General features: G+C 40.0%; 1 protein-coding gene across 1 annotated transcript; it reads left to right on the top strand.

Annotated features, from left to right (window-relative positions):
* Positions 1-3,030: 3,030 nt before the first annotated feature.
* On the top strand, positions 3,031-4,381 carry LOC143040483 (uncharacterized). Its single transcript, XM_076211574.1, has 2 exons — positions 3,031-3,235; positions 3,651-4,381. The coding sequence occupies exons 1-2, from the start codon at positions 3,031-3,033 to the stop codon at positions 4,379-4,381; spliced, it is 936 nt and encodes a 311-aa protein (XP_076067689.1).
* The last annotated feature ends 7,740 nt before the right edge of the window (positions 4,382-12,121 follow it).

Below are 12,121 nucleotides of genomic sequence, written 5' to 3'. Positions count from 1 at the left end.
CAGAAAGACGCCAAGGAGAAATAGTAGGGATAGGAGCGAATAAAGAACAGTATGTGGAGGCAAACGAATGATAAACAATGGCAATAGCCGTCGCAATGATGCAAATAGCATAATCTGTTTCGACACTAGGCTATCAAAACCGCGCAGCAAAACGACAATAGCTACATCTATGTTTATTCTTCTTCGATACTTTTTTTCCTAGCAAATGTATCCACGTCATTAGGGGCCTAACTACAACGCTATCCAAAACAATCGCTTCTGATTTTAACGACGAAATGAGCCTAAATCACGGTTATTGTTGATGGTAGTGGTGGTGGGGGGGCGGTGAGTCATTGAAATAATTCGACCATGATGTGTACAATTTCGGACACCGGCGGAGGCGGAGGTGGAGACAGCGAAGTTTCTTGCAAATTTGATTGGAAGACGCTCGGAGGTGTCTTGCGCTTGGGAGTGAGGCAGTGAGAGAGAGAGCGTGAGTGAGTGAATGAGTGAGGGAATGTATGAGTGAGTGCGTGAGTTAGGGGAGAGGGAGGAAACAAGAGAGAGAGAAAGGGAATGAGTGAATGAGTGAGTGAGTGTGTGAGTGAGGGGGAGGGAGGGAGAGAGAAAGGGAGTGAATGAGTGAGGGAGGAGAGAAAAAGGGAGGGAGAATGGGATTAACTAAGTGAGTAAGTGAAGAAGGGAGAAAGGAGAAAATGCGTGAGATAACAGGTGAATGAATGAATGAATGAGTGAATGAGTAAGTGAAAGAGTGAGGAAAGGAGGGAGCAAGGGGAAGAGGATAAGAGGGAGGGAGAGAAGAAGAGAGAGGGGGTGAGGAGGGGGAAGAAAGGAGCGATGGAGTAAAGAAAGGAGAAAGTGGAGGAAGAAAGGATGGAGGGAGGGATGGAAGAAAGGAGTGAGGAATGAAAGGAAGGAGAGACGGAGGGAGGGAAGAAAGGAGGGAGGAAGGAAAGAAAGGAGGGAAGGAGGGAAGAAAAGGGGGAGGGAGGGAAGGAAAGATGGAGAGAGGGAAAAAGAGAGAAAGGAGGGAGGGAAGGAGGGAAGGAAGGAAGGAGGGAGGAAAGAAAGGAAGGAGGGAGGGAGGGAAGAAAGAAGAGAGGGAGAGAGGGAAGGAGAGATGGAAGGAGGGAAAGAAGAAAGAAAGGAGGGAGGGAGAGAGGGAAGAAAGAAGAGAGGGTAGGCGGGAGGAAAGGAAGGATAAAGGGTTGGAGGGAGGGAAGAAAGAAATGAAGGATGAAGGAGGGTGAAGGAAGTAGGGAGGAAGGGAAGAAAGTAGGGAGAAAAGGAAGGAGGAAGGGGGGATAGGGAAGGAAGAAGAAAGGAGGGAGTGAGTGAAGGAGGGATGGAGGGAAGAGAGAAAGAAAGAAAGAACGGAGGGAGAGAGGAGAGAAAGGAGGGAGTGAGGTAAGAAAGGAGGGAGGAAGGGAGGGAGGGAGGGAAGGAAGGAGGGAGGGAAGGAAGGAGGAACGGAGGGAGAAAGGGAGGGAGGGAGGAAGGGAGGGAGGGAGGGAGAGAGAGAAGGAAGGAGGAAGGGAAGAGAAGGAGGGACGAAGGGAGGGAAGGAGGTAGGGAGGGAAAAAAAGGAGGGAGGGAGAGAGAGAGAGAGAGAGACAGAAGGACACAGGGAGGGAGGGAAGTTAAGAGGATGGAAAGAGTAGAGAATAAGATGATGAAAAGGAAATAGGGAGAGAAGGAGATGAAGGGAATGGATGAAGGAGGGAAGAAGATATGGGGAGATGGAAAGGGAAAGAGAGAGACAATGATAAAGGACGAGACTGAGACAAGCAAAGAGGGAGAAGTGGAGAAGACGAGAAAATATGGAAAGAAGAGGAAGAAGAGAGGATCATGTGGGTGGAGGTAGGAGAGAGGGAGGGAGGGAGGGAGAGAGGGAGAAATGAAGGAGGGAGGTTTTTAAGAGGGAGGGAGAGACAGAGAGGGATGGAGGGAAGGGGATAAGGATAAATAACCACTATTATGAGAAGATATGGTCATATCTGTGTAGGATTATGGATTGTACATATACATATACATCTTTTTCAACCACAAATCACTTTTAATTCTATGCCATCGCATTCGAGACTGAGAATCGCTCGATGGAGGCATCCGTTGGAAATTGAAACGTGGACGAGCCAAGGATTCGAACTCAGCTAATCCGTAACAAAGTTACAGTGACGTAGCCCAATACGCTATCAAGAGAGATATAAGTTGAGCACGACTTTCTTATATTTGTATGCTCGAATTATCTCTCTTGATAGCGTATTGGGCTACGTCACTATAACCTTGTTACGGGTTAGCTGTGTTCGAATCCTCGGCTCGTCTACGTTTCAATTTCCAACGGATGCCTCCATCGAGCGATTCTCAGTCTCGACTGCGATGGCATGGAATTAAAAGTGATTTGTGGTTGAAAAAAGATATTAATTGATCACTGGGAACCATTCAGTATGCATGTATATACATATACATATACATATACATATATAAATATACATATACATATACATATATATGTACATATACATATGCATATACATATACATATACATGTACATACACATATGCATATACATATACATTTACATATACATATACATATACATATACATATACGTATATGCATATACATATACATATATATATATACATATACATATATACATATACATATACATGAAGGTATGCCAGACTTGCGTATATCGTGTTACTTATATATCTGTATATGCAAATAAATAAATACAGAAACATATACATGTATATTTAAATATATATACATGAAGGAATGCCAGTGTTTCGTATTCCCGTTACTTATTTAAGACCCACATCACGTTGCCGAATTTCGAAGAGAGCACGGTACATAATGCACCCTGGCATCATTCTTAATGCAGCGTTAACATTTGTTCCTCTTAAGGGAGATGAATAATGGGAGTAAGCACGCATTACCTCACCAGATGGCAGCACTGTGTGAGGAGTCGTGAAGCTCACTTCCTGCTTTACAGTTTTGTTTCCAAACGTGATAAAACTAATTTTAAAATGCCGCATCATTGCTCTGTTCCACTGTGTTCATCACATAAGGGTGGACACAAGTTTCCATCAGATGAGAAGATGAATATGAAGTGGAAAATAGCGATAAAACGCCTTGAACCAGGTACAAATAAGCCATGGATTCCAAAGAAATATAATGTTGTCTGTGAAAAACATTTTACAGCAGATGACTACATACCTGCTGGTCTTTTTGGTAAGTAACATTCAACTTTGTTGTCATCTATATATCAAGAAAAAAAACTGGCACTATTCTTTTTTAACAATTCAGCAAGATAACCCGTTCCTCATGCTGTGTCATCATGTCAAGTGTGTGTAGTAGTAAGAATTTTATTATGGGAAGAGGAGACGTTTATTTCAAAATGAACCAGATATTCAAGATGTTGGCAACGAAGAGGTAGTGTCAGCTGAAAGGGAAAATGAGATTCTACAAAGTGACGCTGATGGAGAGAAATCGGTCCAGGACCACGGTATCCAGTGTGAGATAATAAATTCTATGAATGCTAGATTCTCTATCTTCCGGTTTAAAAATGACAATAAGGCCATTCCGTATTATACAGAATTTAATGACTTTGCACATTTGTCCTTAATATTCTCTGTGCTTGGTCCAGCTGTCAATAATCTTGATGAACTGGACTATGATTTATTATTAGCGGAAGATCAGTTGTTTTTAACTATAATCAAGTTGAGACAGGACAAAGATGATATTGAAGTATCTATTTTGTTCAGAATCAGTCAAACTTATGCGTCAAAAATTGTGAATGTATGGATTAATTTTATGTTCTTCCAACTCCAAGAAATCAATTTTTGGCCAGAAAGAAACACGGTGCAGGACTTAATGCCAGTGAACTTCAAAAAACAATTTCCATCAACAAGAGTAATTTTGGATGCAACAGAGGTGCCGATTCAAAAACCCAGTAATGTTAATTCACAAAGTGCAAAATTTTCGACTTATAAAAATCGCAACACATTGAAGACAATGATCGGCTGCACTCCAGGTGAACTAATTTCTTATGTGAGTGATAGCTACGATGGCAGCGCATCTGACAGACAGATAATCGAAAGATCTTGTTTAATACAAGGACATATGTTTGAATCTGGGGACAGTATTATGGCAGACCGTGGTATTAGAGTACAAGATTTGTTTGCTTTGTTAGATGTTAAGGTGAACACTCCGACCATGCTTCAGAGGAAAAGCCAACTTGAACCGCAAGAAGTGATAACAAATAGGCGAATTGCGTCCAAACGGATACATGTTGAACGAGTTATAGGAATCGGGAAAACATTTAAAATCCTCCAACGTCCTGTACCTGCAACTAAAATTCCAATAGATCTCGAATAATTTATGTGTGTTTTATGTTATCAAACTTCAGAAAGTGCAATGTGAGCAATTTGGCTTGAAAAACTATCCTGTTTATGAATTCAAGGTTTGCAATTTGAAAAATACATGTAAAAACGTGTTTTGTTGTATCCAAAAAGATGTTACATTCATTTAAAAATACATTGCAATAAATACTCTCAAATGGGATTTATAGAAATTTTCAAGTTTTTTGACCATTGCTGCACAGAATTTTGGATCATATTCTGTTTTCTGCACTAGAATATCACAAGATGTATAGAAAACAAAATAGCAGAATTATTTCTTACAAACATGGTAAAAGTAGTGAGATTGATCCAATTTGAGGTCTTGGGTGAGGAATGGAATTTTTTTCCACCACTGATTTTATCTTCTCTTCCATTATATGGACATTTGACCTCAACAATAGCATAATTTTCTATGAGTCCATCAGGTGAAGCAGCCAAAAAAGACTTGTTTACAAAAATGTGAAGGCCGGCCTTTTCGACTTTTACTTTCTGTTTTTCAGAGAATAATTGTAAGGCAGTTGATTCATGTCTCTTTCCATGAAGTACAACATCATTTTTAAGTTCTACTGGGTAAATTATGGATTTACACAGTTTTTCAATATCTCTTTTTCATGTCATTTTATAAATTTCTCCAAATTTTGGTGCAGTTATTCTCCATGTACGTTCACCGTGCCACAACTTGGAATCACTCTGATATTTTGTTAATTTCTCTACTTTTTGTGCCTCTTCTGTAGTAACCTAAAATTTAAAACAATATCTCTTTAAATATTAGACTAAACAAACTTAACTAGGAGAGCAGAGATGTAACTTTTTTCAAATTTTAAAAAGAAATGTTATGGTATATACAGTCAAGCCCCTGCATTTATAACGCCAACATTGGGACCAAGATCATTTTGGAGTTATAACAAATGATTGGCGTTATGCAAGACTAGCAGTGTATATGAAATGTTTAGAATCCTGCATACCTTATTTTTTCTGTCTACCCAATAGACTAAGAACGGCTCTTTCAAATAAAGATGATCAATTTGTGCATTCTGAATATCAGCTTTGGGGTATAGATAGCATATTGCCAAATCCTTGTTGTTAAGTGAACAGTAATTAATCACTAAATTTCTAACATGATCTTCATATCCCGGTTGCCCCCTCAGGTACACAGGTCTTGGATCTCCCAGGTAACACTTCTTTTTGTTAGCTGGTAGTTTGTCAGCCTTGATTGGTGAACCTTAAATGCAAAATAGAAATCAGCATTAATATTTTGAAAATACTAAACCTTTTGGACTCCGGAATCAGTAGAAATAAATTGGCTTTATTTTTCTATAGGCAAGAAATTACCTTGATGCATATCTTTAGGTTAGTGAAATGTCTGCAGTCTTTCAGTGCAGCTTTTATTTACTGATAGTGATCCTGTTTCAACAAAATGCTTCAGCAATAACAAAACGGCTACTAAATGTTTGCATGTACCATGAGGCCCTTTCCCTGGCGGACATTCGCAGTTGGAATTCTCCATATCTCTTGATGCTGTTAACTTTAATCTATAGTTGGAAGATACCTGAAAGATATGATAGAAGAACATCCTGAGTCCAAAAACAGTTAGAAGGCTGATCAAAAAACTGAAATACATGAAAAATGTACTGTTTTACAATGGAAACATATTTCTCTAAGAATTTGCTCATCTATAGACAATCCAGTAAGAGTCATGTGAAATACATTCTAATTAATTTATTCTAAAAAAAAAAAAATTTGTTATATTCTCACCTTTTTTTTCATAGCAGTAGAAACTATACCAATGAAGAAAACACAATTTAATTTTTTTTATATACTACATGCCAAAATTCGGTTTGATTCTAGAAGTAAGCGACCTTTTTCCAATGCCTCAACATCTCCTGTTAGGTTGCTGTCTGTAGCCATTCGATATTTGAAATAGTGGTCTATGCCTTCTTGATTCACCCCAGGTACAATGTCTTTATTTTCTTCTGTCAGTTATGAAAAGCTGGTCACATTTGGCCATTCGGGAATTTTGGGTGGTGGTATTATGATTGGATCATCTACAAAATTCCTGTTCCTGTCATAAGCTTGTAGCCTGATTTTTTTTTTATTACAACTCGGTAATTTTTTATACAACCCGGTGGCTTAAATAATGTAAAAATAGCACTATAATGTGCTGCCATCTGAAAAAATGAATACTCCCTGCTAGGAACTCATTAGCATATGACCCAGACATAGTTTAGACACTTGAAAGTAGAACTGGGAAATCTTGAAATAATTGAGTGAACATGAATATGATACTTTATAAAGTGCAATAAAATGGATATTTACACATTAACAAAGGACTATTGTTACTTGAAATTGTGTTGAAAGTAAGTATGATATCTTACCTTTCTATCAAATTCTCTTTCCTCCCAGAGACAAGTGCTTCTATTGTTGCCAATTCAACTTTTAAACGCTGAACTGTCCAATTTTCATAGGACGCCATTATGTGTTTACTACGACTGACGGTGCAGTGGAGCCATCTACCGGGATAAATTGTGATATCGTATTTATGGTTTAAATATTTCATACGGGAAAGTCTGAGAACTTACTTGTTTCTGTTCTCAGACATTTGGTGGTCTGAAGTAAAAGAGAAATCTTGATGGCTTCCGATAAGAACCGTAAAAGTCCTAAGCCGAGGTTTCTTGAGAGAGGCGTCTGATACCAGTGCTGAAGGTGATCAGACGTTCAGTGTCGAAAAGCAGTGTCGTTTGGCAGGGACTCTTACGAGTTCATAAAGGCTTCGAAGCCACGGGACAACTTATATTTTAAGCAAATTCTCAAAGTTCCCGATTTATAAACCAAAATTACATCATAGGTTTAATTAAATAAAGAGGGAGGGGAGTTTAGTTGTATCTTATTAAAGTTACGATAGTGTGGCACGCAGTTTCAGGAAAGGTTCCTGAATTGAAATTAAACAAGCCTTGAGGGAAATCGCCGTAACTTAAGGTAAACAATGCAATTCCCTAACAATAATTACCACAATGATGCTTACTCCCATTGTAGGTGTGCATGGTTCCACGAGAATCCAGCAGTGCCTCATTCTTAGGTCAGGCAGTACCAGTACAGGTTAGGTCACGTTCGGTTGACCTCTTTTTACAGTTTGGTTTTCGGTCCGTGTCCCTCGACGATGATGGGGGAATTTTTGGTTTCTTATTCAGCTCAGAGTGATTCCTTCAACCGCGTCTTCCATCTACTGTCTGTGCTCTTATCTTCCATTATGTTCTTGTTTCCTCTCCCTTTCTTCTACTCGCTCGTTGACGTCTACCATTCCATCCACGATTTCTCATCAAACAAAATAAATCACCGTATGAGGACGGGGTCTTTATCAGTACGACTAGATTTATCAAGTATTATAATAAAATTATAGCAAACAAAATGTCTTACAAATAAAGGCTCTATCCTCACATGATATTTCTTTTGATAGACTTGTCGTCAACTGCCAATTTCATAAAAATTTCTCATCAACACACGTTTCGTTCGTTTTGTACATCCACTGTCGCGTCCACTGCTGAGGCACCTTTCCCGTCATCAGTTCTACTTCTCTTCCATTCCACCCGTCTCCTTTAACCCAGCTAACTCCACGACACTCCATCTTGCGTCCATTACTCCACTCTACGAATACAGAGACATGGAGGAAGATTGGCCTCAGCGCCCTCCCATCGCCGTCTCACACTCTTGCTCTCCAAACACATATGTAGACACATTCAAGATTCTTGGGTGTTAAACACCTAACTCTGTCGCTTGGCTTCAAAGACCAGATGTCTTTCGTCATTATGGAGGAGACAGGAGGAGGTTGAGTCAACACGTTTAATGACACGTTCTCTTCGTTAAGTGGCCTCAAATCCCACGGAGAAACGTTCCCGCGCGTTCCGGGAATACCAAGTAATGCCCTCCCACGGTTTATGTGTAAATTGTATGCTTATGTCGCGCCTCTTCTTCCGAAGGATTCCGGGACCCGCTCACGTCACTCCTCTTCCTCCGGATGTCTTATTCATGACATCTCTTGTGCCCGGAAGTCTCCTCAACTGAATAAAGTTGTCTGGTTATAACTAGAAGAAGATTCCGATGACGCAACACAAGCAGAACATTTTTAGATGCCTTGCATCTGCAATATAGCGTCCCCTGGTGGAACAATCGTAAGAATGCAGTTCTTGTATCTTCCTAGTCACGGATTCGAGTCCCATACTCTTCTAGTTTCAGCAGTGACTATTGTCACCTGGCTAAAAGGTCCACGAAATACATAGAAAGAGGAAAGACGACGGATTCTGTGGGAGCTACTCATCGTCTCTCGGCGTGTTATTTTCTTCATCTTCTATCTTCACCATATATATGTCTTCCACTATTCATCACCAACAACAACTGCGCGTGAATTACAAACGGTTGATATAGTAGTATGCTTACTTGAAGCATGTTCTATAACAAAGTCTGGTGCTGGATAAAGTGTAATAAAGAAATAAACACACAAGAGCCCACCCTTTCTCTCTCTCTTTCTCTCTCTCTCTCTCTCTCTCTCTCTCTCTCTCTCTCTCTCTCTCTCTCTCTCTCTCTCTCTCTCTCCCTCTCTCTTTTTCTAACTCCCTCCCTCCCTCCCTCCCTCTCTCTCTCTCTCTCTCTCTCTCTCTCTCTCTCTCTCTCTCTCTCTCTCTCTCTCTCTCTCTCTCTCTCTCTCTCTCTCATTTACATTCTTATTCTCATTTATTTCCCTCTCACTTGAAAGAGGAGAGGATCCTGCATTGATTTGAATTCTGTGCAGTGTAATCAATCGAATCAAATCAACACTCCCCATTCATCTTCCAGCTCCTTTCTCTCTCTCCTCCGTTTCCTCCTACGCTTGTTCTTCCCGCCTTATATTCCTCGTTCTAGTCCTACCTCCTATACCTCTTCCCTATTCCTCTTCCCACTTCCTCTTTCTCTTCTTATTCCTCTATCTCTTCCTCGTCCCACTTCCTCGTCCCACTTCCTCTTCCTCTTCCTCTTCCACTTCCTCCTCCTTTTCTTCTTCCTCTCCTTCTAACTATTCCTCTACCTCTTCCTCGTCCCCCTTCTTCTTCTTCCTCTTTTTCTTCCTCCTCCTCTTCCTCTTTCTCTTCCTCTTCCTCTCCTGCTTTCTCTATCTCTTCCTCTATCCTATTCCTGTTCTTCTTCCTCATTTTCATTTACCTTTCTTTCTCAATTTCTCCTCCCCCTCCTTCTCTTTCTCCTCCTCCTCCTCATTTTCTAAGTCCTGTTCTTAATTTTTTCTTGTTTTTGTATGCTCTATTCCTACTTTTGCTCTTGTTTCCCTTCCATTTCCTTCCATTATCCCATCTCTTCCTTTTACTTCCTCATCCTCTTCCTCTTCCTTTTCCTCCTCCTCTTCCTCCTCCTCTGTTGCTTTGCTTTCCTACGTAATTCTGACCCATCTTCCTATTTGTGGCTTCTTATTTGCTTTTCCACCCTTCTCGCTTTCCTCACTTTTCTCCTTTTCTCTTAAATGCCCCTTCTATCTCCCCCTCCTCTTCATCTCCTTATCAACCATTATCCATAATTTTTGCTATCTCTCTCTCTCTCAAGCGCTCTCTGCCCCCCTCTCTCTCTCTCTCTCTCTCTCTCTCTCTCTCTCTCTCTCTCTCTCTCTCTCTCTCTCTCTCTCTCTCTCCCTCTCTCCCTCTCTCTCTCTCTCCCTCTCTCTCTCTCTCTCTCTCTCTCTCTCTCTCTCTCTCTCTCTCTCTCTCTCTCTCTCTCTCTCTCTCTCTCTCTCTCTCTCTCTCTCTCTCTCTCTCTCATCTCTCTCTCCCTCCTCCATTTGAACCCACACATGAAAACCTTGTGGTCTTTGCTAACAAGAAGACTGAGAATACGAGGTATTGTGGGAAGAAAAGCCCTGATGAGAGAAAACGGGCTTTTAGTAAGGGATAGGAAAATGGGAAGACGAGAATGGTAAATGTGGAAAAATAAAAGTAAAGAATGAAGTTTGAGAAAGACGAGGAAGGAAATGTGAGGAAAAAAAGTTCTCCACAGAGAGAGTTGGGGGAGGGGGTAAGGAAAATGGGATGACGACAATGGGAAAAGTAAAATATGTAAAATCGTGAGAGAGAGAGAGAGAGAGAATGAGAGAGAGAGAGAGAGAGAGAGAGAGAGAGAGAGAGAGAGAGAGAGAGAGAGAGAGAGAGAGAGAGAGAGAGAGAAATGTGACAAATAGAATGGGTGAAATCAGGTCAAAGTGTTGGCACCACAGAAATAAGAGACGGATAAAAAAAAATGAAACCTAATTAAATAGAACAAAATAAAGTGAAATAAAATGAAAAGAATGAAACAAAATAGAATAAATAAAAATAGGCAGCAGAGACCCTTTGTAAAAATGAAATTGTCATATCTTTGTTGTGATTACTTGTGTGTGCGAAGGAGTGTATGTGAATGCGTGCACGCACCCGCATGTGTATGTGTGTGTGTCCAACACTACATATACATATATAAATACATGTACACATGCATACGGACATACACCTTTGTGCAAATTAATTGAAACAAACCTCTTAAAAGAAGAAAAACAGATTTCCTTAATTATGTATTATGAATTACATGTTTATGTTCAGCTCAGTACATGATATGGCCTCGACTCTTGAGAAGCTTTGGCATAGAATCAACCAATTTTGAACAGTTTCGGAAGATCTTGCGGTGTTATTCTTACAATAAATTCTTTACTTAATCTTATATAAATCCTTGGAAGAGAAATATTTATAAAAGGAAAGATTTTTTTAAGAATAACACCATAAGATTCTTAAAAAAAATCTTTAGTTATATAAATCTTTCCCTTAAAAGGATTTATATAAGATTTATATGAGGAAATATATTTTTTTTTGTAAGAATACCACCGTTAGGGTCTTTGTATCAAACTTGAATTACGTTTTGAATCAAGTTTTACATTGTTGTGCAGTCCATTTTACGAGCTCGGTGCTTACAAATAGACCACAAATTTTCGATTGTATTTAGGTGTGGAGAGTTCCTAGGCCATTCCAATACGCTTACTTGATGTTCATCCAAAAATTTCTTGACTTGTTTCGATGTCTAACACGGGACCAATTCTTGTTGAAAAACAATGGATTCATCAGGAAATTGTTTTCTCAGTTCTGGGAGAACTTTTCCTCTGAGAACTTAAACGTATTATTGCGAGTGCATCTTGCCCCCCACTGGGTACCAGCTACCAGGCCCAGAATAACTGAAACAGCGTCAAAACATCTTCTTTTGTGGGTGTTTCACGCACTGGTCAACGTGGGCATCACGAACCTTTTCATGTGGAGACCTCCAAACATGCTGGGTTCTCTCTTTCTGGACGAGAAAGTGGCTTAATCACTAAAAACTTGCACTCTCTGGAAAGACGCAGAGTGCGGGGTGATCTAATAGAGGTGTTCAAGTGGATCAAAGGCTTTAACAGGGGTGACGCAAACAAGGTCATCATATTAAAACAACAGGGCAGGACCCGCAGTAATGGTTATAAACTGAACAAATTTAGATTTAAGAAGGAAATAGGTAAGAATTGGTTTACTAATAGGGTGGTCGACGAATGGAATAAACTTAGTAACCATGTAGTAAGCGCTGAAACGATCAGTTGCTTTAAGAAACGATTAGACAACTTTATGGATGGGGATGACAGGTGGTGATGGATAAGGAGTTGCCTAGTGTAGGCCTTATGGTCTCTTGCAGTCTC

Source organism: Oratosquilla oratoria, chromosome 28, assembly GCF_046742065.1.
Source record: "Oratosquilla oratoria isolate Oo_2021 chromosome 28, ASM4674206v1, whole genome shotgun sequence".
Lineage (NCBI taxonomy): Eukaryota > Metazoa > Arthropoda > Malacostraca > Stomatopoda > Squillidae > Oratosquilla > Oratosquilla oratoria.
Note: the sequence above shows the minus strand (reverse complement) of the source record. Positions and strands in the feature narration are given on the sequence as shown.